General features: G+C 47.1%; 1 protein-coding gene across 1 annotated transcript; it reads left to right on the plus strand.

Moving 5' to 3' along the window:
- The first annotated feature begins 9,047 nt into the window (after positions 1-9,047).
- On the plus strand, positions 9,048-27,286 carry SNX19 (sorting nexin 19). The gene is made up of 13 exons (XM_069949068.1): positions 9,048-9,120; positions 11,465-11,638; positions 14,632-16,184; positions 17,190-17,328; positions 17,817-17,917; positions 20,368-20,487; positions 20,676-20,806; positions 21,442-21,538; positions 22,036-22,180; positions 22,306-22,435; positions 23,845-24,029; positions 24,104-24,191; positions 26,282-27,286. Exons 2-13 carry the CDS (start codon positions 11,605-11,607, stop codon positions 26,343-26,345), a joined length of 2,787 nt encoding a protein of 928 aa, XP_069805169.1. The 5' UTR covers positions 9,048-9,120; positions 11,465-11,604; the 3' UTR covers positions 26,346-27,286.
- The last annotated feature ends 480 nt before the right edge of the window (positions 27,287-27,766 follow it).

A 27,766-nucleotide genomic window follows, 5' to 3' on the forward strand; every position in this document is an offset into this window, starting at 1 on the left:
TCTTTCAGATGGAAATCCCTTTTGGTCCAGTGGTCTGTTCAGGTGTATGTCTCCTTCATGAGTGTGGTGTCTTCCATTTGAGAGTCTACTCCAGGTAAAAGGTCTTTTCCAGGCAGGCGGTCTCTCTTTATGATCTCTGTGATGCCGCTGACCAATGGCCTATGTGCCCTGCACTGATGAATCCACAAAGAGAGGAACAAGAGGCGCAGTCTGAATGGAAGAAGATGGCCACACAACAAAGGGGCCACCAAAACAAACAATGGGAGATCTGTATAAATGTTTGACAAATAACAGTAATCTCCCCGCTATTCTACCTTCTATCAGTCTGCTATACAATCCAGGCGATCCATTACTCTAGAGCAGCTAATCTTGACTTTCTGTACTAGATTGTTTAATGTTGATTTACTATTGATAAGTCTCACTACAAAAGTTTCTGGCTTTTGCAGTTCTGTGCATTAGTTATCGTGCATGGTTTTTAAATCTGTACCAAGTATTTCATGTATCTCTTTAGTTCTTGTCCTTGTTCCTTAGGTATTTCTTTACTCTCGTTTGTGTAGTCCCAGTTTTTATATTTGTAGCTGTTGCTATTTGATTTTATCTTGCTGCAAGATTTTGTGTTTGCATTTTCTGCCCGGCCTTCCTTTCCTGGGTCTGGAAGTCTCCTTGTTAATTCTGTTGGAAAAGAATCAGTCCAAGGTTTCCATAGGGACATTGCATAGAACATCAGATATTTTTGTTTTCAGAGGAAGATTTGGGTAAAGATTAGGGACTGCTAGCTAGTATCTTTGTAATCTGTTCATCACCTTCATCCTTGACTGTCATCATCGTTCTCCAGAGCCATCATCTATTCCATCAGTTCTCATCTATTGAGTGAGTTGCTATTCTTGTTTTTTATGCTTTGTATGTTTCTCTTATGACTGTCTACTGGTCATTCTATTTGGCTCTACTGTAAGTCTTGGGGAAATATGAGTATTAGGAGCCACAGATAGGACCTAGAGAAGGCGACTGTTATAGGTTAGGCCCAATCCTGCCATCTACTGATTAGCCAGCGTTGGTACAAAACATAGGGGGTGGCTTCTCTATTACATAGAGTGTTGTAAAGTGGTCTTCTGCAGGGTATATAGGCCCCTGAATCACTACTTTCATCTTCTCTTCTTACCTCCAGTCACCTCATTCTGCTGGACTTCAATGGAGGCACTGTCTATCACAAACCACTAGGTGCATTACTGTCTTCTGACCCAGCATGGCTCACAAAAAGTCTTTCTATTTCTCCAGCTCACTGGTTCGAATATCCAGGCCACTAGCCTCAGTATAGTCTCTAAATACAACTGCTGGTATGTTCAGGTGCGGTACTGTAGGAGAAGCCGGAAGATAGAGTCATACAGGCAGAGGACAGGGAAGGGGGAGTACAGTCTGTATAGGTAACAGGCTATACGTCAGGGCAGGCATAATTTGGTCACCATTGGGAACACACTGAAGATCAAGACAGGCAACAATAAAGAGGATAGTCAGGAAAAGTCCAATAGAAACACAAAATACACCGCTGCTCTTCTCTATGTCTAAGATCCTTATTTCTCCACGTGTGGCCAGAAGAGTCAGCAGAGTGGTAGGGAGGACATCACAGAGAAGAGATGTCGGGGAGCAGTAAAGAAGAGGCCGGCGGACGTGATGGTAAGCTTTGGAAATCGTGATACTTTTCTGTCCTTTCTCACATTCCTCCTCCCGGCACAGTGCAATTCTCAGTGCCACAATGCTTTAGTATTGGCCTCTGCCTGACCTGTATACATTTCAGCAACTTTTCCTGCAAGCCAGCATCAAAGAGACTATGTTTCCTGGTGCCCAAAGACACTAAAAGGGTCCGGTGAAGACACTGTGAACGGCCTGTCACCCCATAACACAAAAGGGCAGCAGGTGCACAAACTAATGTGGGGACCCGGCAAGAGGACAACTACAATATAGGATCAGTTGACATCCATGTTCCATCAAAGAGACAGAAAGAAAAAAATGACAGTGTACTGGACCCATCACATGGCAGACGGCAATGCAGACCTACAGACCTCATTGAGATCAAATCTGTCAGGATTCATCACGGTGTCTGTCATCTCACTGGAAAAAATGTCAGACGTCTTAAAGGGAAATACAATATTACATACTTAGGGAAGGGTTAAGCTTTAAAAGACTCCTAAATGACCGGTATGTTCTGACGAGGGGCATGGTGGCTACCTCTCAGCTTTCCCAGAAACAGACGGGACATTGAGTGGAGGATTCTCGAGGTTCTTCCTATTGGGGATAATGGAAGACATGAAGATTCCATCACACTTTATATACTCCAGACAGAACAACACAGGAAGGGAGCGGCTGGGCAAACACCAAGATTCCTGCAAGGAGCTGTCGTGTCTGAGGGTCATTCAGATAGATGAGAGGCTCTCACATCGAGGAGGACACACCGGGGGGAGAAGAGTAACGTCACAGAAAAAATTGAAAGAATGACAGCTGTGGAATGAGGGACGAGAGATGATGCAGCTGTGATCTGCTCCCATATAAATCCGGCTGTGGTAGTAATCAAATGAAGACCCCACAAGAGCTGTGCCAAGCCTGTACCTAACCAGCAGGACCAAATACCCATCCTGTACCCACACCTAACCAGCAGGACCAAATACTCATCCTGTACCCACACCTAACCAGCAGGACCAAATACCCATCCTGTACCCACACCTAACCAGCAGGACCAAATACCCATCCTGTACCCACACCTAACCAGCAGGACCAAATACCCATCCTGTACCCACACCTAACCAGCAGGACCAAACACCCATCCTGTACCCACACCTAACCAGCAGGACCAAACACCCATCCTGTACCCACACCTAACCAGCAGGACCAAACACCCATCCTGTACCCACACCTCACCAGCAGGACCAAACACCCATCCTGTACCCACACCTCACCAGCAGGACCAAACACCCATCCTGTACCCACACCTCACCAGCAGGACCAAACACCCATCCTGTACCCACACCTCACCAGCAGGACCAAACACCCATCCTGTACCCACACCTAACCAGCAGGACCAAATACCCATTCTGTACCCAAAATAACCAGCAGGACCAAACACCCATTCTGTACCCACACCTCACCAGCAGGACCAAACACCCATCCTGTACCCACACCTAACCAGCAGGACCAAACACCCATCCTGTACCGACATCTAACCAGCAGGACCAAACACCTATCCTGTACCCACACCTCACCAGCAGGACCAAACACCCATCCTGTACCCACACCTCACCAGCAGGACCAAACACCCATCCTGTACCCACACCTAACCAGCAGGACCAAACACCCATCCTGTACCGACATCTAACCAGCAGGACCAAACACCTATCCTGTACCCACACCTAACCAGCAGGACCAAACACCTATCCTGTACTTACACCTAACCAGCAGGACCAAACACCCATCCTGTACCCACACCTAACCAGCAGGACCAAACACCTATCCTGTACCGACATCTAACCAGCAGAACCAAACACCCATCCTGTACCCACACCTAACCAGCAGGACCAAACACCCATCCTGTACCGACATCTAACCAGCAGGACCAAACACCTATCCTGTACCCACACCTAACCAGCAGGACCAAACACCTATCCTGTACTTACACCTAACCAGCAGGACCAAACACCCATCCTGTACCGGCATCTAACCAGCAGGACCAAATACCCATCCTGTACCCACAAATAACCAGCAGGACCACACACCCATCCTGTACTCACACCTAACCAGCAGGACCAAACACCTATCCTGTACCGACATCTAACCAGCAGAACCAAACACCCATCCTGTACGCACACCTAACCAGCAGGACCAAATACCCATCCTTTACCCACAAATAACCAGCAGGACCACACACCCATCCTGTACTTACACCTAACCAGCAGGACCAAACACCCATCCTGTAACCCACACCTAACCAGCAGGACCAAACACCTATCCTGTACCCACACCTAACCAGCAGGACCAAACACCTATCCTGTACTTACACCTAACCAGCAGGACCGAACACCCATCCTGTACCCACACCTAACCAGCAGGACCAAACACCCATCCTGTACCCACACCTAACCATCAGGACCACACACCTATCCTGTACCCACACCTAACCAGCAGGACCAAACACCCATCCTGTACCCATACCCAACCAGCAGGACCACACACCCATCCTGTACCCACACCTAACCAGCAGGACCAAACACCCAGCCTGCACCAACACCTAACTAGCAGGACCAAACACCTATCCTGTATGCACACCTAACCAGCAGGACCACACACCCATCCTGTACCCACACCTAACCAGCAGGACCACACACCCATCCTGTACCCACACCTAACCAGCAGGACCAAACACAAAACCTATGCTCACACCTATGACCTAAGCAGCGTGACCACATGCTGAAACAAACACCAGACCATGGCCCAATGTCACACCTAAAATAACCACTACAATGCCTGACACACAGCACTAAGTCATCTACACCTGTACTGAACTTGTGCTGGCACCCCAAGACCTAGACCAGAACCCCAAGACTCATACCAGAGCCCAAAGATCTATGGCTACACACAAGACCTATACCAGCAACATGACATATACCAGAACCCTGAGAACTCAATACCTATATTAGTACCCTAACACCTGTGTATACTGGCAGCACTCTGTACATCTCTTTATACTGTCAGCTCTCCGTACATCTCTGTATACTGTCAGCTCTCTGTACACCTCGGTATACTGCCAGCTCTCTGTACACCTCTGTATACTGTCCGCTCTCTATACACCTCTGTATACGGTCAGCTCTCTGTACATCTCTTTATACTGTCATCTCTCCGTACATCTCTGTATACTAGTAAAAAGAGAAGAAAAAGAGGGCCCGGCGCCTCGTGTAATACTATCAAACAAGGGACGATTATTGAAGAATAATAGGCTGCTCACCTTTTTGCCCCTTGGGCTTTATGCGTATAACCCCTCACTGTCCGTGGGGGTACCAGTACTACGGTGGTCCGTGGAGTGGCAGGAGGTTTCCAGTGGCTAGGATGCAGGAGGGCTGCTAAAGCTGATTGTACCACAAACGGGATGCTCCCAGATACGGGGCCGTGGAAGACAAATAGTGAAAAAAATAAAATAAAAAACAGGGTACTTCTTACTCAGCGCTGCCCAAGGAAGACATCCAAGAGTTGCCAGATAGAATAAAGATGCAATTTATTCATGAAAAGCACAGAAATTGACGCGTTCGGGGAACAAGCAGGTCCCTTTCTCAAAATAAGGCGCATCTATGGCTACACACAAGACCTATACCAGCAACATGACATATACCAGAACCCTGAGAACTCAATACCTATATTAGTACCCTAACACCTCTGTATACTGTCAGCTCTCTCCAGACCTCTGTATACTGTCAGCTCTCTGTACACCTCTGTATACTGTCAGCTCTCTGTACATCTCTGTATACTGTCCGCTCTCTGTACACCTCTGTATACTGTCGGCTCTCTGTACATCTCTGTATACTGTCAGCTCTCTGTACACCTCTGTATACTGTCAGCTCTCTGTACACCTCTGTATACTGTCAGCTCTCTGTACACCTCTGTATACTGTCCGCTCTCTCCACGTCTCTGTATACTGTCAGCTCTCTGTACACCTCTGTATACTGACAGCTCTCTCCATATCTCTGTATACTGTCAGCTCTCTGTACACCTCTGTATACTGACAGCTCTCTCCATATCTCTGTATACTGTCCGCTCTCTGTACATCTCTGTATACTGTCCGCTCTCTGTACACCTCTGTATACTGTCAGCTCTCTGTACATCTCTGTATACTGTCAGCTCTCTGTACACCTCTGTATACTGTCAGCTCTCTGTATACTGTCCGCTCTCTGTACACCTCTGTATACTGTCAGCTCTCTGTACATCTCTGTATACTGTCGGCTCTCTGTACACCTCTGTATACCGTCAGCTCTTCACACACACATATACTATCAGCTCTCTGTATAGTGTCAGCTCTCTGTACACCTCTGTATACTGTCAGCTCTCTGTACATCTCTGTATACTGACAGCTCTCTGTACACCTCTGTATACTGTCAGCTCTCTGTACATCTCTGTATACTGACAGCTCTCTGTACACCTCTGTATACTGTCAGCTCTCTGTACACCTCTGTATACTGACAGCTCTCTCCATATCTCTGTATACTGTCCGCTCTCTGTACATCTCTGTATACTGTCCGCTCTCTGTACACCTCTGTATACTGTCAGCTCTCTGTACATCTCTGTATACTGTCAGCTCTCTGTACACCTCTGTATACTGTCAGCTCTCTGTACATCTCTGTATACTGTCAGCTCTCTGTACATCTCTGTATACTGTCGGCTCTCTGTACACCTCTGTATACCGTCAGCTCTTCACACACACATATACTATCAGCTCTCTGTATACTGTCAGCTCTCTGTACACCTCTGTATACTGTCAGCTCTCTGTACATCTCTGTATACTGTCAGCTCTCTGTACATCTCTGTATACTGTCAGCTCTCTGTACATCTCTGTATACTGACAGCTCTCTGTACACCTCTGTATACTATCAGCTCTCTGTACACCTCTGTATACTGTCAGCTCTCTCCAGACCTCTGTATACTGTCAGCTCTCTGTACACCTCTGTATACTGTCAGCTCTCTGTACATCTCTGTATACTGTCCGCTCTCTGTACACCTCTGTATACTGTCGGCTCTCTGTACATCTCTGTATACTGTCAGCTCTCTGTACACCTCTGTATACTGTCAGCTCTCTGTACACCTCTGTATACTGTCAGCTCTCTGTACACCTCTGTATACTGTCCGCTCTCTCCACGTCTCTGTATACTGTCAGCTCTCTGTACACCTCTGTATACTGACAGCTCTCTCCATATCTCTGTATACTGTCAGCTCTCTGTACACCTCTGTATACTGACAGCTCTCTCCATATCTCTGTATACTGTCCGCTCTCTGTACACCTCTGTATACTGTCAGCTCTCTGTACATCTCTGTATACTGTCCGCTCTCTGTACACCTCTGTATACTGTCAGCTCTCTGTACATCTCTGTATACTGTCAGCTCTCTGTACACCTCTGTATACTGTCAGCTCTCTGTACATCTCTGTATACTGTCCGCTCTCTGTACACCTCTGTATACTGTCAGCTCTCTGTACATCTCTGTATACTGTCGGCTCTCTGTACACCTCTGTATACCGTCAGCTCTTCACACACACATATACTATCAGCTCTCTGTATAGTGTCAGCTCTCTGTACACCTCTGTATACTGTCAGCTCTCTGTACATCTCTGTATACTGACAGCTCTCTGTACACCTCTGTATACTGTCAGCTCTCTGTACATCTCTGTATACTGACAGCTCTCTGTACACCTCTGTATACTGTCAGCTCTCTCCAGACCTCTGTATACTGTCAGCTCTCTGTACACCTCTGTATACTGTCAGCTCTCTGTACATCTCTGTATACTGTCCGCTCTCTGTACACCTCTGTATACTGTCGGCTCTCTGTACATCTCTGTATACTGTCAGCTCTCTGTACACCTCTGTATACTGTCAGCTCTCTGTACACCTCTGTATACTGTCAGCTCTCTGTACACCTCTGTATACTGTCCGCTCTCTCCACGTCTCTGTATACTGTCAGCTCTCTGTACACCTCTGTATACTGACAGCTCTCTCCATATCTCTGTATACTGTCAGCTCTCTGTACACCTCTGTATACTGACAGCTCTCTCCATATCTCTGTATACTGTCCGCTCTCTGTACATCTCTGTATACTGTCCGCTCTCTGTACACCTCTGTATACTGTCAGCTCTCTGTACATCTCTGTATACTGTCAGCTCTCTGTACACCTCTGTATACTGTCAGCTCTCTGTACATCTCTGTATACTGTCCGCTCTCTGTACACCTCTGTATACTGTCAGCTCTCTGTACATCTCTGTATACTGTCGGCTCTCTGTACACCTCTGTATACCGTCAGCTCTTCACACACACATATACTATCAGCTCTCTGTATAGTGTCAGCTCTCTGTACACCTCTGTATACTGTCAGCTCTCTGTACATCTCTGTATACTGACAGCTCTCTGTACACCTCTGTATACTGTCAGCTCTCTGTACATCTCTGTATACTGACAGCTCTCTGTACACCTCTGTATACTGTCAGCTCTCTGTACACCTCTGTATACTGACAGCTCTCTCCATATCTCTGTATACTGTCCGCTCTCTGTACATCTCTGTATACTGTCCGCTCTCTGTACACCTCTGTATACTGTCAGCTCTCTGCACATCTCTGTATACTGTCAGCTCTCTGTACACCTCTGTATACTGTCAGCTCTCTGTACATCTCTGTATACTGTCAGCTCTCTGTACATCTCTGTATACTGTCGGCTCTCTGTACACCTCTGTATACCGTCAGCTCTTCACACACACATATACTATCAGCTCTCTGTATACTGTCAGCTCTCTGTACACCTCTGTATACTGTCAGCTCTCTGTACATCTCTGTATACTGACAGCTCTCTGTACACCTCTGTATACTGTCAGCTCTCTGTACATCTCTGTATACTGTCAGCTCTCTGTACACCTCTGTATACTGTCAGCTCTCTGTACATCTCTGTATACTGTCAGCTCTCTGTACACCTCTGTATACTGTCAGCTCTCTGTACATCTCTGTATACTGACAGCTCTCTGTACACCTCTGTATACTGTCAGCTCTCTGTACACCTCTGTATACTGACAGCTCTCTCCATATCTCTGTATACTGTCGGCTCTCTGTACACCTCTCTATACCGTCAGCTCTTCACACACACATATACTATCAGCTCTCTGTAAGCCGCTGGTGACCATTCCATTATAATTTGGGGTCCCTCGCCTTTCTGCAGTGTCCTGACTCCTGAGCCCACGCTGAGGGAAACAACGCAGGTTGCCGGTCATTCCTCCCTCCGGCCGCCAGATGCCGCTGTCTGTAAAGGAGAACCAGGGCGCAGCCGTCATTGTGCGGATCACCGGCGCCTGTGACGTCACTCCCGGGACTGCGACTGCGAGAGACCGAGACACCGGGTACAGTAGACAGAGACTGCATGTATAGTGACAGCAGAGAGACTGCATACAGAGTGACAGCAGAGAGAGAGAGAGAGACTGCATACAGAGTGACAGCAGAGAGAGAGAGAGAGACTGCATACAGAGTGACAGCAGAGAGAGAGAGAGAGACTGACTCTGCATGTATAGTGACAAGAAAGAGAGAGAGAGAGAGACTGCATGTATAGTGACAGCAGAGAGAGAGACTACATGTATAGTGACAGGAGAGAGAAAGAGAGAGAGAGACTGCATGTGTAGTGACAGGAGAGAGAGAGAGACTGCATGTATAGTGACAGGAGAGAGAGAGAGACTGCATGTATAGTGACAGAAGAGAGAGACTGCATGTATAGTGACAGAAGAGAGAGATAGACTGCATGTATAGTGACAGGAGAGAGAGAGACTGCATGTGTAGTGACAGGAGAGAGAGAGAGACTGCATGTATAGTGACAGAAGAGAGAGACTGCATGTATAGTGACAGAAGAGAGAGATAGACTGCATGTATAGTGACAGAAGAGAGAGATAGACTGCATGTATAGTGACAGGAGAGAGAGAGACTGCATGTATAGTGACAGGAGAGAGAGAGAGAGACTGCATGTATAGTGACAGGAGAGAGAGAGAGAGACTGCATGTATAGTGACAGCAGAGAGAGAGAGACTGCATGTATAGTGACAGCAGAGAGAGAGACTGCATGTATAGTGACAGCAGAGAGAGAGAGAGAGAGAGAGACTGCATGTATAGTGACAGGAGAGAGAGTGACTGCATGTATAGTGACAGCAGAGAGAGAGAGAGACTGCATGTATAGTGAAAGGAGAGAGAGAGAGACTGCATGTATAGTGACAGCAGAGAGAGAGACTGCATGTATAGTGACAGCAGAGAGAGAGACTGCATGTATAGTGACAGCAGAGAGAGAGAGACTGCATGTATAGTGAAAGGAGAGAGAGAGAGACTGCATGTATAGTGACAGCAGAGAGAGAGACTGCATGTATAGTGACAGCAGAGAGAAAGACTGCATGTATAGTGACAGCAGAGAGAGAGAGACTGCATGTGTAGTGACAGCAGAGAGAGAGACTGCATGTATAGTGACAGCAGAGAGAGAGAGAGACTGCATGTATAGTGACAGGAAAGAGAGGGAGAGAGAGAGAGACTGCATGTAGAGTGACAGGATAGAGAGTGACTGCATGTAGAGTGACAGCAGAGAGACTGCATATATAGTGACAGCAGAGAGAGAGAGATACTGCATATAGACTCAAAGCAGAGAGAGGCAGAGTCAGCATATAGAGTGACAGCAGAGAGACTGCATGTATAGTGACAGGAGAGAGAGAGAGAGTGCATGTATAGTGACAGGAGAGAGAGAGACTGCATGTATAGTGACAGCAGAGAGAGAGAGAGAGACTGCATGTATAGTGACAGCAGAAAGAGAGAGACTCCATGTATAGTGACAGAAGAGAGACTGCATGTATAGTGACAGCAGAAAGAGAGAGACTCCATGTATAGTGACAGAAGAGAGACTGCATGTATAGTGACAGCAGAAAGAGAGAGACTCCATGTATAGTGACAGAAGAGAGACTGCATGTATAGTGACAGCAGAAAGAGAGAGACTCCATGTATAGTGACAGAAGAGAGAGAAAGAGACTGCATGTATAGTGACAGGAGAGAGAGACTGCATGTATAGTGACAGGAGTGAGAGACTGCATATAGACTCAGCAGAGAGATGAAGGGTCTGCATATAGAGTGACAACAGAGAGAGACTGCTTGTATAGTGACATGAGAGAGAGAGAGACTACATGTATAGTGATAGAAGAGAGAGACAGACTGCATGCATAGTGACAGCAGAGAGGGAGAGACTGCATGTAGTGTAACAGCAAAGAGAGAGAGACTACATGTAGAGTTACAGCAGAGAAAGAGACTGCATGTAGAGTGACCGCAGTGAGAGAAAGAGACTGCATGTAGAGTGACAGCAGAGAGAAAAAGAGACTGCATGTAGAGTGACAGCAGAGAGAGACTGCACGTATAGTGACAGCAGAGAGAGACTACATGACGTCGAGTGACCACAGATAGAGAAGAAGACTGCATGAAGAGTGACAGGAAACAGAGAGACTGCATGTAGAGTGACAGCAGAGAGAAAAAGAGACTGCATGTAGAGTGAGAGGAGGCAGAGAGAGAGACTGCTTGTAGAATAACAACAGAGAGAGAGAGACTGCATGTAGAGTGACAGCAGAGAGAGAGCGAGACTGCTTGTAAAGTGACAGCGGAGAAAAAGACTGCATTTAGAGTGACAGCAGAGAGGGGAGAGACTGCATATGAAGTGACTGTTTATCATCTACAGATACAGAATGAAGCAAGTGACAGCCTGTGATTTCCACATATTAAGAGGGCGGAGTCACCGCCTGTGACCGCCGTCATCTGCCAGGAGATGTGACGCCCTGACTCTTTTATCAGCGAAGGAGACAGCATGAGCCTGTGATAATGGCACCTGTGCAGAGGGCGGCCGGAGAGACAGGCGAGTGTACGACTGCGGAGACAGCACCTACTGGGCCCTTACTAAGGACCCTATTACATGGAGCGATTATCGTGTGAAAAAATGTTATATCATTTGAATTTAAACAATAATCGTTTAAATTCTTCTACTCCCTACTGTTCTCTTCTCCTCTCTGATGCTCTCTTCTCCTTCTCTCTGATGCTCTCTTCTCCTCTCTGATGTTCTCTTCTCCTCTCTGATGTTCTCTTCTCCTCTCTGATGCTCTCTTCTCCTCTCTGATGTTCTCTTCTCCTCTCTGATGTTCTCTTCTCCTCTCTGATGTTCTCTTCTCCTCTCTGATGTTCTCTTCTCCTTCTCTCTGATGTTCTCTTCTCCTTCTCTCTGATGTTCTCTTCTCCTTCTCTCTGATGTTCTCTTCTCCTCTCTGATGTTCTCTTCTCCTCTCTGATGTTCTCTTTTCCTCTCTGATGTTCTCTTCTCCTCTCTGATGCTCTCTTCTCCTCTCTGATGTTCTCTTTTCCTCTCTGATGCTCTCTTCTCCTCTCTGATGCTCTTTTCTCCTCTCTGATGTTCTGTACCCCTCTCTGATGTTCTCTTCTCCTCTCTGGTTCTCTCTTCTCCCTTCTGGTGCTGTCTCCTCCCCTCTCATGCTCTCTTCTCCTCTCTGATATTCCCTTCTCCTTTCTGATGCTTTCTTCTCTGATGCTCTCTTCTCCTCCCTGATGCTCTCTTTTCCTCCCTGATGCTCTCTTTTCCTCCCTGATGCTCTCTTTTCCTCCCTGATGCTCTCTTTTCCTCCCTGATGCTCTCTTTTCCTCCCTGATGCTCTCTTTTCCTCCTCCCTGATGCTCTCTTTTCCTCCCTGATGCTCTCTTTTCCTCCCTGATGCTCTCTTCTCCTCTCTGATGCTCTCTTCTCCTCTCTGATGCTCTATTCTCTCTGATTCTCTATTCTCCTCTCTGATGCTCCGCTCTCTTCTCTGATGCTCTCTTCTCCCCTCTGATGCTCTCTTCTCCCCTTTGATGCTCTCTTCTCCCCTCTGATGCTCTCTTCTCCCCTCTGATGCTCTCTTCTCCCCTCTGATGCTCTCTTCTCCCCTCTGATGCTCTCTTCTCCCCTCTGATGCTCTCTCTTCCCCTCCGATGCTCTCTCTTCCCCTCCGATGCTCTCTCTTCCCCTCTGATGCTCTCTTTTCCCCTCTGATGCTCTCTTTTCCCCTCTGATGCTCTCTTCTCCCCTCTAATGCTCTCTTTTCCCCTCTGATGCTCTCTTCTCCCCTCTGATGCTCTCTTTTACCCTCTGATGCTCTCTTTTCCCCTCTGATGCTCTCTTTTCCCCTCTGATGCTCCCTTCTCCTCTCTGATGCTCCCTTCTCCTCTCTGATGCTCCCTTCTCCTCTCTGATGCTCCCTTCTCCTCTCTGATGCTCCCTTCTCCTCTGATATTCCATTTTCCTCTCTTATGCTCTCTTCTCTCTGATGCTCTCTTCTCTCTGATGCTCTCTTCTCCTCTCTGGTGCTCTTTTCTCCTCTCTGATGCTCTCTTCTCCTCTCTGGTGCTCTTTTCTCCTCTCTGATGCTCTCTTCTCCTCTCTGATGCTCTCTTCTCCTCTCTGATGCTCTCTTCTCCTCTCTGATGCTTTTTTCTCCTTTCTGATGCTCTCTTCTCCTCTCTGATGCTCTCTTCTCCTCTCTGATGCTCTCTTCTCCTCTCTGATGCTCTCTTCTCTTCTCTGATGCTCTTTTCTCCTCTCTGATCCTCTCTTCTCTTCTCTGATGTTCTCTTTTCCTCTCTGATGCTCTCTTCTCCTTTCTGATGCTCTCTTCTCCTTTCTGATGCTCTCTTCTCCTCTCTGGTGCTCTTTTCTCCTCTCTGATGCTCTCTTCTCCTCTCTGATGCTCTCTTCTCCTCTTTGATGCTCTCTTCTCCTCTTTGATGCTCTCTTCTCCTCTTTGATGCGGTCTTCTCTTCTCTGATGTTCTCTTCTCCTTTCTGATGCTCCTTTCTCCTCTCTGATCCTCTCTTCTCTTCTCTGATGTTCTCTGATGCTGTCTTCTCCTCTCTGATGCTCACTTCTTTCTAATGCTATCTTCTCTGATTCTCCCTTCTCTCTGATGCTCTCTTCTCCTTTCTGATGCTCTCTTCTCCTCTCTGATGCTCTCTTCTCCTCTCTGATGCTCCGTCTCCTCTCTGATGCTCCGTCTCCTCTCTGATGCTCTCTTTTCCCCTCTGATGCTCTCTTCTCCTCTCTGATGCTCTCTTCTCCTCTCTGATGCTCTCTTCTCCTCTCTGATGCTCTCTTCTCCTCTCTGATGCTCTCTTCTCCTCTCTGATGCTCTCTTCTCCTCTCTGATGCTCTCTTCTCCTCTCTGATGCTCTCTTCTCCTCTCTGATGCTCTCTTCTCCTCTCTGATCTTCTCTTCTCTGATGCTCTCTTTTCCTCTCTGATGCTCTCTTTTCCTCTCTGATGCTCTCTTCTCCTCTCTGATGCTCTCTTCTCCTCTCTGATGCTCTCTTCTCCTCTCTGATGCTCTCTTCTCCTCTCTGATGCTCTCTTCTCCTCTCTGATGCTCTCTTCTCCTCTCTGATGCTCTCTTCTCCTCTCTGATGCTCTCTTCTCCTCTCTGATCTTCTCTTCTCTGATGCTCTCTTCTCCTCTCTGATGCTCTCTTCTCCTCTATGATGCTCTCTTCTCCTCTCTGATGCTCTTTTCTCCTCTCTGATGCTCTCTTCTCCTCTCTGATGCTCTCTTCTCTTCTCTTCTCTGATGTTCTCTTTTCCTCTCTGATGCGGTCTTCTCTTCTCTGATGTTCTCTTCTCCTTTCTGATGCTCTTTTCTCCTCTCTGATCCTCTCTTCTCTTCTCTGATGTTCTCTCTGATGCTCCCTTCTTTCTAATGCTCTCTTCTCTTCTCTTCTCTTCTCTGATTCTCCCTTCTCTCTGATGCTCTCTTCTCCTCTCTGATGCTTTCTTCTCCTCTCTGATGTTCTTATCTCCTCTCTGTCCTCTGCACAGGTGGGGCCATGGACCGTATAAAGTTGACATCTCTGCCTAAAGACAAGAGATGGAAGTTCCTTGTTGTGGGGGTCATCATAGCGTGGCTGATACTGGTCCATCTACTGGTGAATGTCTGGCTTCTCCTGCTGTTCTCTGCCGTCATGGCTGCTATCGGAGCCTGGTTGGGGCCACAGTTTATCCTCGGCAGCACCACCCCCATTCACCTGGAGAGGTTTATTACACTAGAACACAATAGCCAGTCTCCAGATGCTGAGGCCCAGCTGGACAAGGAGATAGGCCTGACCATACAGAAGATTGTTCAGGACTTTGTGTCTTCCTGGTATCGGAGACTGAGCCATGAAACAGCATTTGAGGACGAGGTCCGTGGAGTCATGTGGGATCTCTCAATGGAGCTAAAGAAACGGCTAAGCTCTACAGATCGGGAGGATCTAACCCGGAAGCTGCTTATTTTGGCCGGTTGCCATCTGCAGTGTTATAAATGGGCTAAAGCCCGAGTGCAAAGCATCAATGACCAGTCTGAGAAAGAGTCCCTGATATGGGAGGCCTACCAGGAGCTGAGTCCTGCCCATCAGGCTATGGCCAGCCCCACAGATGAGGTGGCCCACACTCGATGGTTGGTGGATCTCCTTCTGGGAGAGCTACTTGCTCGGCCGCAACTTGAGACTCGGACAGGTAGACACTTGGTGGTGGAACTCATCGCTTGTAATGTCATCCTTCCCCTGGTGGGCAGAATGTCTGATCCGGACTGGCTTAACATTGTTTTGACCAATGTATTCTCTAAGCTTCTGCTGAAGGTGGAAGACGAGAAACATGATTCTCCAGCCCCACCAGCGATTCCCAGGTCACTGCCATTGGGGCTCAGTCAAGATCCGGCTCCTCAGCTCATCCTTCCCTCACCGCAGCCGGGTAACATTTCCACCTATGAGGTGGTGGACAGTGCTGACCTAGAACATGAGGGTGATGGGAGGGCTAGGGAGGCTGTGGAAGCCATGGAGGAGCTGGGCTCTTGTAAGGACAAGCTGGATCTTTACTCTGTGCAGTATCTTCAGCCCCCTAAGCCGTGCAGCCCCTTCTTCCTCTGTGAGGAGTCTGAGCTGGAGTCCCCCCTGTCTGACCTGGGCCGGGACATGGACCCTCCGCTGCTGAACTCATCTGATGACCTCTTATCTGACTGCTGCTTGGACTCTCTAACCCCAGCTGAGAGTCCCATTGTCCCGGCTCTTGACGACAGTTCGTGTGCACTGTCAGAAGAGGCCTGTTTATCACTCCCTGGGGGGACACCTTCTCGCCCAGAGATCCTCATTGAATCCACAGGTTTAGCCCCAGAATTTATAACCACCCCACCCAACGACAAAGAAGGGTTAAGTCCAATTGATGCTTCCCCCGTCATCACCTCCTCCCCCACTGTCCCTATACATCCATTCAGCTTTGTACCACTCAGTAGCCCTGATGGACCAGTACTGATCCAGAACCTCCGGATCACAGGGACCATAACAGCACGTGAGCACAGCGGGACCGGCTCTCACCCCTACACGCTTTACACTATAAAGGTAATGGCGATCATTAAGATCTTATCCACAATTACATTCCCCTTTGGGTTACTGACCTGACATCTCCCAGCATGCCTTGCCTTTTTGGTGTCTGTACAGTAATTTCACCTGACTTTTCCTTGTAAAAATTTAGTCTGCACTTCCTCGAATGTTGCATAGAGCGTTATAGCTCTAGAAGTGACTGGAGTATAAGACATGATGTAACAGCAGAATAGTAAGTGCAGCTGTGGAGGTGAACAGAGTATAAGACATGATGTAACAACAGAATATTGAGTGCAACTCTCGATGTGACTACAGTATAGCTCTGGAGGTGACTGGAGTATAAAATATGAGGTAACAGCAGAATATTGAGTGCAGCTCTGGATGTGACTGGGCTGGAGTGTAAGACATGATGTAACAGCAGCTCTGGAGGTGACTGGAGCATAAGTCATGATGTAACCGCAAAACTGTAAGTGCAGCTTTGGATGTGACTGGTGTCTAGTGTATACTGGTATATAGTGAGTGCAGCTTTGGATGTGACTGGTGTATAGTATAGTAATGATTACAGTTACACCTTATAAAGCAGCACTCCTCAGCAGCCCTATATGATTATAGATTGGAGCTGTGGTGCTGCTCCTTATGCCTCGTCCGTCCGCGCTCCCATTGGCGTGCTGCTTCTTCTCACCCCGGAGACTGTTATTAATTTAAGTGGAAGTCGACAGCCGCGCTGTAATTACCGAACACGGAAAGTTAATCAGGATTTGTTGCACTGAGCGACTTCAAAGGTGCGGTAATAGTGCTGGGTGCCTGCAAGGGGCCGAGCATAAACCCACGGGGCGTCACGTCTTCAAAGGGAGCGAGCGGAAGTCGGCCAGGCATTTAATTAAAATGAGAACAATGTGAGTGTGGGAAAGTGACCGTGGCGGGCGAGCACCATGCTAATCCCTGTATGTGTGTGGTGTGGAGAGCGGGCTGCAGGTGGAGCAGTCACTGACCTCTTCATCACTGTCTCCCTATGTCTTACAGTATGACACGGCTCTGGACAGCCAATCCCTGGGCACCCTGCAGCCTATGGCGTATCACACTGTCAACCGGAGGTATCGCGAGTTTCTCAACTTACAAACGCGTCTGGAGGAGAAAGCCGATCTGCGCAAGTTCATCAAACGTGAGACGCTTATCTATCATTGTATATACTCGAAATGGGGAACCATTGGCTCTCCAGCTGTTGCAAAACTACAATTCCCATCATGCCTGGACAGCCAAAGCTAAAGCTTTGGCTGTCCAGGCATGATGGGAATTGTAGTTTTGTAACAGCTGGAGGACGGAAGGTTCCCCATCCCTTCAGTAGAGCATCCATTGTGTGTTTAGGGCAGTCTACCCCAACCAGTGGGTCTCCAACTGCTGCAAACAAGGTTGGGCATGGTGGGAGTTGTAGCTGCTTCAGGCGGAGAGCCACAGATTCAGAAAACCAAGATTATCCAAGTCTTTCCGTCACAGCCACAGTTGTATCCAGTATAGACAGATTCAGATTGAAGCATTTTACAACCGATGATATTGTAACAGACACTGAGCTGTTGCGGTTACACAGTTATCCTGCTTCATTCCGATGAAGTCGTCACACCTAACAGCTTCCATCTGCTGCCTCTTTTTCAGACATTAAAGGACCCAAGAAGTTTCTTCCAGATTTACCTTTTGGAAACATGGACAGCGAGAAGGTGGAAGCGCGAAAGAGCCTGCTGGAGTCCTTCCTAAGGGTCAGTGGGGTCATGGGGCAGCGTTAAAGGGGAAGTCCAGCCATTTTGAAAATCTGGCAGCTGGCAGGGGGGAATTTTATAACAAATTCACACTTACTCTTCCCCATGCCCGCGGTGAGCAGCGGGATCGGCCTTGGGACCCCCACCGAGGTCTGGGATCTCTGAGGTGTACACGTCACAACCCGGCTGGTGGACTTGCCTCTCAGCCAGTCAGTGACTAGGGAGGAACGTCGCTCCAGTCACTGATTGGTAGAGTGGCCAGGCTATCAGCCAGAACGTCATCACAACTCCGGGGGGGGAGGTCTGTTGGAAAGTGCCTTCCGGTGGGGGTCCCAAAAGCCGGTCCAGACGCCCACCGTGGGCACGGGGAGAAGTAAGTGCGTACTTGTTATCAAGTTCGCCCCTGCCTGCTGCCTGATTTTCAAAATGGCCGGACTTCTCCTTTAAAGTGTCGTTTACATTTTTTTTTTTGCAGAAATCAATAGTACAGGCGATTTTAAGAAACTTTGTAATTGGGTTTATTAGCCGGAAAAATGCATTTTTATCATGAAAAAGCAGTTTGAAGCTCTCCCCCCCCCCGCGGCTTTATGGTTCTCTTATGGAGAGGGGAGGGGTTGAGGGAGAGGAGGCACCAAAACAGGACAACAAAGAGTTAATTTACAGCTACATCACCGGGCTATCTCCTCTGAGGTCAGCACTGACCTCTCTGACCTCTGAATATCGGCTTTCACACAGGTCCCACTATGTAATGCTTTGTTCTCTGCTGGTGACTAATCTCCCTCCTCCCGCCTCCCCTCTCCATAGATTAGACAGGGCCCGACTGATGTAAAAGAGTGCAGATTTCCTGATAATAAGCAGTGAATGAGAGAGAGGAGGGGGGGGCCTGGGGAAAATCTTTTTGAATGCAGATAATGGCATATTTGCCTAATAAACCCAATTACAAAGTTTCTTAAAATCGGCTGTACTATTGATTTCTGAAAAAAAAAAAAAAAATAATATATATATATATATATATATATATATATATATATATATATATATATATATATATATATATATAGGACAGTGACACTTTAACCGTAGGTCCCGGGTAACCCGCCGCGGTCCCGGGTGCCGCATGTAGCCCGAAACCGTGGCTATTAGCAGGCACGGTCCGATCGCCGTGCTGCTAATTAGATAATCGGATGCAGCTGTCAAAGATGACAGCTGTATCCGATTACCTGATGCAGCCGTTCCCTGGTGTCTAGTGGCGGAGACCCTAACCCCAGGGGGGAATAACCCTAACCCCAGGGGGGAATAACCCTAACCCCAGGGGGAATAACCTTAACCCCAGGGGGAATAACCCTAACCCCAGGGGGGCTTCTAGTATAAGTGTAAAAGTAAAAAAAAAGTGTCATTAATAATAAAAAGCCCCCTCCTCTAATAAAAGTGTGAATCACCCCCCTTTTCCCATGTTATAAATAAAAATAAATAAATAAACATGTTTGGTATCGCCGCGTGCGTAATCACTTAAATAATCACATTCCTGATCTCGCACGGTAAACTGCGCAAGCGCAAAAAAATCCCATGGTGCAAAATTGCGCATTTTTGGTCGCATGAAATCCAGAAAAATTGTTATAAGAAGCGATCAAAAAGTCGCATATGCGCAATCAAGGTACCGATAGAAAGAACATATCATGGCGCAAAAAATGACACCTCACACAGCCCCATAGACCAAAGGATAAAAGCGCTATAAGCCTGGGAATGGAGCGATTTTAAGGAACATATATTTCTTTACAATGGTTTGAATTTTTTACAAGCCATCAGATAATATAAAAGTTAAACATGTTAGATATCATTGTAATCGTAACGACTTGAGGAAGATATGTAACAAGTCAGTTTTACCCCAGGGCGAATGGCGTAAAAGAAAATACCCCCCAAATAAAAGAAATGCGTTTTCTTTTTTCAATTTCACCACACATTGAATTTTTTCCTGGTTTCGCAGTGTCCTTTATGCAAAAATTCAGCCTGTCATTGCAAAGTACAATTAGTGACGGAAAAATTAGGGCTCATGTGGATTTCTAGGTGAAAAAATGCAAGTTCTGTGGCCTTTTAAGCCATAAGGAAAAAACGAAAACGCAAAATTGGCCCGGTCCTCTAAGGGTTAAGCTATACATACACTTTATATATTATTAGTCTTACTTTAAGTGTTAAGGTTCCCTACACTTCATACTTATATAAAGTGTATGGATGTCTCGAGTCTCCATCGTCAGATGATGTTTTCTGAGAGATAAGCCACCACCTGAGCTGCCTGGCTGCGGCCTACCTCCGCCCTTAGATAACACTGGAACATTTGGATGACAGGTATTGAAGGGGTATGCGCACCTTTAGGATCACCCCAAGGATGACTCCTCCCTTTCTTCAGCTGCTTAGTGTGATAATAATTTTATTCCGGATTTGTCTGTTTGCAGCAACTGTGTGCGGTGCCAGAGATTGCGAGCAGCGAGGAGGTGCAGGAGTTCCTGGCACTAAACACTGACGCTCGCATCGCATTTGTGAAGAAGCCGTTTTTGGTGTCCCGGATAGACAAGGTACGACACTCTATAGACAGAGGCGGCTGTGGGGCTGTCCTCCTGTCATGGCAGCTGGATGGTGGGGCGAGGGGGACACTTCGTCATGCTTATATGCTGGTATCTCCATTTTGTCACCCTTGTCTTAAAAGGACAGTTACCCTGTATAACACAATCCCTTCAGCCCTCAGCTTCTTCCTTTTCTGCAGATTGTAGTAAACGCCATTGTGGACACCCTGAAGACTGCGTTCCCACGCTCCGAACCCCAGAGTCCAACCGATGATCTGAGCGAGAACGAAGTGGATGGGAAGAGTCAGAACGACACCAAGAAGAGCTCAAAGTGAGTGTCAGAAAGGGACACACTGTAACAAGCCGCAGCTGTGTGCAGTCATGTCCTGCATCTCTATTGTCTGTGCTGTGAGCACACTGAGGGTCCTATTACACGGAGCGATTTTTAACAACTAACGATAAACGATCGCAAACGAGATTGTTTATCTTTAACCTGAAATCGTTCACCATATTACACAGAACGATAATCGTTAGTTACGATCATTACTCCAATCGTTATTGCAATCGTTACTATGATCGTTTACTCCTTCTGATCCCAGCAAAACAATGAGCAATGTGCAATTACACTGAACGATTAGTGAACAAATGCGGAACTTGAGCGAACGAATGTGGAATTACAGCGAACGATTAACGATAATTTTAGGTTCAGATCTAAACGATTGTTGCCTGCAATTACACAGAACGATTATCGTTTAAATTCGATTGATATAATGATTTTTCGCACAATATTCGTCCCGTGTAATAGGGCCCTGATCCACACACGGCTGCCATGCTGGTCACAGACCATGGAGGACATAAGTCTCGCACACCTGCAGATGTTTTTGCTGACGTCACTTTCCAGTTGTTACACGTGAATGCAGATAAGTTGCTTCTCTGCATCTCACATGAATCTCCATCTGTTCTCAGGTCTCGTCTCAGATTCCCTTCCAGCAAAATCGCTCCGGTGCTGAGCTCAGCTGACGCACAGGAGAAGATCATGTATGCTATGCGAGAAGGCAGCACGGTAAGCACGGGGAGATCCATCTGTCTGTGAGCAGTAACTGTAAACTGACAGATCTATGCACAAAGGAATCCATCCATCATCTAAGCAGTCCTGTGTAAACTGACAGACCTGTGTACAGGGAAATCCATTCGTCATCTAGACAGTCCTATGTAAACTGACAGGCTAGTGTACAGGGAGATCCATCTGTCATCTAGGCAGTCCTGTGTAAACTGACAGACTAACCCAAAGGAGAATCCATCCGTCATATGGGCAGTCCTGTGTAACCTGACAGACCTGTGCGCAGAGAGGAATCCATCCCTCATGTAGGTAGTTCTATGTAAGCTGACAGACCTGTGTTCGGGGGGATCCATTCCTCATCCCCTGTAAACAGACCTGTGCACAGTGACGTGCTGCTCATACATTTAGGCTGCGCTCACACCACACAGTAAAGAACTGCATGGGGTTATAGACAGCTCAGTTCTAACAGGTAAAGCCATTGACTGCGTCTTTCCTGATAGATATCCGACATCTTGTCTTTGAGTGGAATGGAGTCCTTCATCCAGAAGCAGGAGAAGTTGCTAGAGGAGATGTCGGAAACTCAGGAAAGGTCATCGGGCGGTGCGTTGGTGCCGCAGATCTTTACCATCAATCCCCGGGCAGCAGGTACGTCCAACCTGTCCCCTACTGTACTGGAAAAAGGCTGGTGCTGTGTATCCATATAGAAGACAAGATGGCAGCAGCTCCAGAACTCACTTGAGACATTGATGCCTGGTGCTTGTACTGTACAGGGCTGGAGGGTAATCTGTCGGCTGTGGCCTTGGAGGTCCTGTGGCTCCTGATGCGGGAGCAGTGGAGCTGGCTGTGTACCGACACCATGCAGAAGGTCACCCACCTCCTGTGTGGAAGCCTTATCCAGAGGTGAGACCCGTCCTGCAGCGTTCACAGTGGAGAAGTATGACGTTAGTCTCGTATTTGTAGCATTGCGATGTTTTATTTGGGGAGTTCTCTTCGTAGAAAAATCATATGTCCTCATTAAAGGGTTATTCCCATCTGTCGATAATTTGGATTGGCACCACTGTGTCCCCGCTCACTTCCTGGTTTGGTGCGGGGACCCAAGGAGTAAGGGAAGGTATAAGCTGAATCAGCTTGGCTTTGCTGTGTCTCCTAGTGACGTTATACATGTCCCCGGGGACAATTCAAGCCCTGGAGACATGGGTGACTGCAGTGGGAGACTGGAGAGGAGAAAAACCATACTTACCGCTTCCTGAGGTCCCGACCAGCCAACTGACATCTAAGCCCGGCCACCACTGTCATAACAGTGATCAGAAACCTAGGCAATGAACTGAAAAAAGCTGAACTGGAACAGTACAGGAACACCAACAGGCCAAATGTAAAAATAAAGCAATTTTGCTAACTGAGCAGTGGGGTCTGACTGCTGGGACCGCCCTCCAAATTTAAGAATATGAAAAATATTATTCCCAGAATGATTGGTACTCACCTTCTCTATGGGGCTGCTGAACATTGCCAAGATCAGCACTTGGTTTTGTTTGGCCACACCATAGAGAAGTGATGGGGAACCTTCAGCCAATTCTTATCATGCCTGGACATGGCTGGAGGGCTGAAGGTTCTCCATCCCTGCCATAGAGAATAAATAGAGAGCATACCACACATGAGCGGTGGGCTTCATTTATTTTACACACAGTTTGTTTGTTGTCTTGGGATCAGAGGAGTCCTAGCAGTCAGACCCCACTGATCAGCTTGTTATCCCCTATCCCGTGGATATGACTTTCTGTCTGAATATGTCTCAGAGCTGTAAGTCTGTTACAGTTGTATCCCGTCTAGATAGCCCCCTGTTAGGTATACACCGTGCACTCCACACTGATAGGTTTTACCTGCCCTGTTTTGTAATATATCAGGAGAGTTATTTGTCCTGTAGAATTAAACAATGCATATTTCCATTCACTAAAAGCCAGCCAAGATCTTAAAATGGTGAAGAATTTAAACATAAAGTCCATTAGAAAGTTACATAAGGCTGTCCAGCAGCTTATAGGCCTGTGGTGTCTCGTGTGTGGACCAGGAGGTGGCGCTCCTCTCTCTCGTTATTGAGAGAGGACAGATCTTCCCAACAAGCAATTATCTTCCATTCCTCATTTTGTTACTTTCCGTCTGTTCGATGTGAATCTCACAATCTGTCACAGTCGGAGTATCTGCCCCTGGAAGAAGTCACTACAATACAAGCAGACACTGGACATGGGAGCATTGGGGACAGGCTAAGATGTGGGCTGTCAGGTGCCCCCTGTTTTCTGACCCCCTTTTGTTGTTGTCAGGTGGCTGGAGGTGCAGGTGGTGAATTTCACATGTTTGCAGCGTTGGGTTCTTTACCTCCGTTTGCTACAACAGGCGATCTGGCCAGGAGGCTCACTGCGCACTCAGCCCCGGCCTGTAAGGACACAAGAACAGAAGGAGACGGCGCGCAGGCAAGCCCTGCAGAGCCTGATGGGTATATTACCAGGTGCGGCCCCCTCTCTCTTCTATATACTCCTCCAACTTCTCTGTTCCATTTCTCATCCAGTTTTCTCTCCACAGATCTGGTGCAGGAGATACTGGGGGTGGAGAAGTGTCAGCACGTCTGGGAGGCGGTACTGGAGTCGCTGCAGCATCCCCAAATCAACAGGTAAAGAAAGACGTAAGATGCTGAAGGTGCCATATACACGCCATGTACGGCACCGTAACAGATCATTATATACACTCATGTACATCATCACTGCAGATACTCATATATGGCACTTATAGAACAGGTGACCGTATCATACAGCGGGTGAAAGAAGGATTAAACACATCACCATTTACCAAGTAAATATATTTGTAAAGGAGGTATTGACATCAAATTTTCACCAATGTCAGTAACAACCCGTCCAATCCACACCAAGCCGGCCAAGAATTCAAACCATAGCTGTCCATAACGTTATGTGTAACACTGAGAAATGGCACAGGGGAAAGGGATTTAAAGGGGTTATTCAGCATTAGAAAAACATGGCCACTTTCTTCCAGAGACAGCACCACCCTAGTGTTCACTTCAGGTGTGGTCTGCAATTAAAGGGGTAGTGCGGCGCTAAACAATTATTCACTAAATAACACACATTACAAAGTTATGCAACTTTGTAATTTATGTTATGTTAGTGAATGGCCCCCTTCCCCGTGTTTCCCCCCACCCACGCTAGACCCGGAAGTGTGATGCACTATACTCACCTTGTAAAACTTTGCAATGTGTTATTTAGTGAATAATTGTTTAGCGCCGCTTTACCCCTTCAAGCTCCGTTAAAGGGGTACTCCAGCTGAAATCCTTTTCTTTCAGATCAGCTGGTTTCAAAAAGTTATATAGATTTGCAATTTACTTCTATTTCAGGACTGCATACAGCTGCTGTATGTCCTGCAGGAAGTGGTTAGAGATGAGCGAACTTGCCGGATTTCTGGTTCGTATGAACCAGAAATCTCGGCGTCTGATTCCCGCTGTCTGCTCGCTCCGTGCAGCGGGTGGATACAGCGTAAGGAACGCCTAGGGAACTGGGATACAGTCAATACCAATCGCTGTATCCCAGTTTTCCAGGCGTTCCTTACGCTATATCCACCCACTGCACGGAGCGAGCAGACAGCGGGAATCAGACGCCGAGATTTCTGGTTCATACGAACCAGAAATCCGGCAAGTTCGCTCATCTCTAGAAGTGGTGTATTCTTTCCAGTCTGACACAGTGCTCTCTGCTGCCAGCTCTGTCCATGTTAGGAACTGTCCAGAGCAGGAGAGGTTTTCCTTTTTTTTTTTTTTTTATTAAAGATATTTTATTAAAGGTTTTTTATGTTATAACTGTACAAGCATTAATTCGGTACATTAAGAATGGTGTACATCTAATCAAGAAAAATTACATGGAGATTGTAACGGTTTTCTATGGGGATTTGCTGCTGCTCTGGACAGTTCCTGACATGGACAGAGGTGGCAGCAGAGAGCACTGTGTCAGACTGGAAAGAATACACCACTTCCTGCAGGACATTCAGCAGCTGATAAGCATGCTGGAGATTTTTTAATCAAAGTAAATTACAAATCTCTGGTACTTTGACACCAGTTAATGTGAAGGAAAAACATTTTGTTAGAGTACCCCTTTAATTTCCTTTTGCTTTCCGTTATGTTAGCAATGTGCTCCGTTCTGAAGACAAAAACTGTTAAAATTCAACCCGACTGGGTGCTGTAATGCAGTCTGCTCCAACACTGGTTAAATAGAATCAGAGCGTTTGAAAGTAATCTTCAAAAGTTGAGTCACCTGTAGGAATAGTAGTTTTCATCCAATTTCAAACCGTAATTTACTTTCTGTGCCACAGAGCAGCCTTCCTTGATGTCTTCTCAAAAAAAAGCCCTTCGGTTAAATCAGAAATTCTGACTATTGTTGCTTTTGAGTTTAAAAATTTATATTTTTATATTTCACGTAGAACCTTTGAACCACGTTATTTGCTGTTCTAGACCTGGGTTAATGTAAAATGAACTGGGAAAATTGAGGTGTTGCAAAACTTTTGACTGGTAGTGTGTAATATATATGTGTGTGTGTGTGTGTGTATATATATATATATATATATATATAATATACTGATGTGTAGTACCTAGGAGGTAACGCTGTGGGACCAGAACCTATAACAATAAATCTGTAAGATTGCTTATGCCCCATTGTGCCTGCAGGTAGTGCTGTGGTCATTACTGAGGGTCTCTTCTCTCCACAGGCATCTGCTCTACTGTATATGGGACATTATCCTGGAGAGCGTGACATCTGCCCGTCCCTCGTAGGACGATGTCGATGCTATCATCCGTTTCGGGAAGTGACCAGTTATTGTGGATGCGGGCACTGCTTCATCATAAGGATGTGAGTTTGTGAGAGGCCGCAAGACCATGACTGTATGTCACACAGAACATTGGATACGGCGCCCCCCTGCTGTCTGGATCCAGAATTGCAGGGGTTTTTTGTGACCGGATGCCCCTCCCTCACTTGGCGCTCACTGTTCATGTCGTACTGAATGTTGAACTTTTTGTTTGTTTGTGCGATATTGTGGTCGTGAGGGTCTAGCCGTCCCTGGAGGCCCAGGAGGATCGTTTACCGCATCGCTGACACTTAAAAGATTTGCACAGATTGTGAAGCTGAGTCTACACTGGATTTAAAGGGCACCTCACCTAATATAGGAAAAGAAAGGGCGCTAGTCCGTTCCTGAAATAATATGCTCTTTCTTAGAACTTCTTAAAACCCTGGGAAAGCTGGGTGCAAACCTCCGTGGCGGATACCATAGTGACACTATTAGTTGTCACCCAGTTTTTGCAGACATGGATATTATAAGAAACGGCTAAATGGACTCTACAGAGGACAGCGACTGAAGGACTGGGGGAGGGGATAAGGGGTTATTTATGTAAAGAAGGGGTTATATCTCACTAAATGCACATTCCACTCGAGTTTTGGGGAAAAAGGGTCACAGGTCAGCACTGTAGCACCACAGTGGTGCTGGGTGCGGTGTTGTCACTATGTGTCAGTTTCCTCGGTAGGTGGTTACCGGCCTCTAATCCTGCAGTAAGCAGGTCCCTGCGCCAGGTCGTATGCAGGAGGCAGTGTATACCGCCATTGCTGTGCTCTTCTCTGTGCAGGTGTCTTTGTATTATGTTGTGTCCTCGCTGTAGCATTTTATCATTGCCCTGATTGGTTTTACATATTATTTTAATTAGTAAATTGCGGTAAAGTCTGACTCTGTGCCGAATCCTCTCTGTGCCACCCAGGATCCTGCTCTGGAGTAATGCATAGCATTAGATAGATAATCCGCTGTACTGACTGACGGTAAATGGGATAGTGAGGATAACAGTCCTGATAATGGCCCGATCCAAAACCGGTGGCGTGGACGGAAGAGTTTGGGATCTTCTATGTGTCCGGGGTTGGACATTCAACGTCTCCAGGGAATCGTGTGCTAAATCCATCGCCATCCTGCTGGATTGTCTCCCCCGGATTCCTCTTAATTTGCCATTTCTGGGAACGTGCAGTAATAATACCGCAGTCTTGTCTCTGAGCCATTCGGCAAACAGCCCCCAACCGGCCCCGAGCTGCCACGTATTTACCTTTCATTTCCCTTTTACAAACATTGCGGGATCCGCTGCTGAAGGAGACTTAAGACGTTAATAAGTCAAGTGACATAATCCCCTACACGGAGAGAGGATTAGATGAGAGTCAATAG

Source organism: Dendropsophus ebraccatus, chromosome 12 (assembly GCF_027789765.1).
Source record: "Dendropsophus ebraccatus isolate aDenEbr1 chromosome 12, aDenEbr1.pat, whole genome shotgun sequence".
In the NCBI taxonomy this organism is placed as follows: Eukaryota; Metazoa; Chordata; class Amphibia; order Anura; family Hylidae; genus Dendropsophus; species Dendropsophus ebraccatus.

What these genes read in the sequence shown, in the direction of transcription:
- SNX19 (XM_069949068.1), top strand. Translation starts at nt 11,605, where the DNA reads ATGGCACCTGTGCAGAGGGCGGCCGGAGAGACAG. An exon ending in TCTGCGCAAGTTCATCAAAC is followed by an intron (nt 17,329 to 17,816) that starts GTGAGACGCTTA and finishes CCTCTTTTTCAG; the next exon opens with ACATTAAAGGACCCAAGAAG. An exon ending in TGCTGGAGTCCTTCCTAAGG is followed by an intron (nt 17,918 to 20,367) that starts GTCAGTGGGGTC and finishes GTCTGTTTGCAG; the next exon opens with CAACTGTGTGCGGTGCCAGA.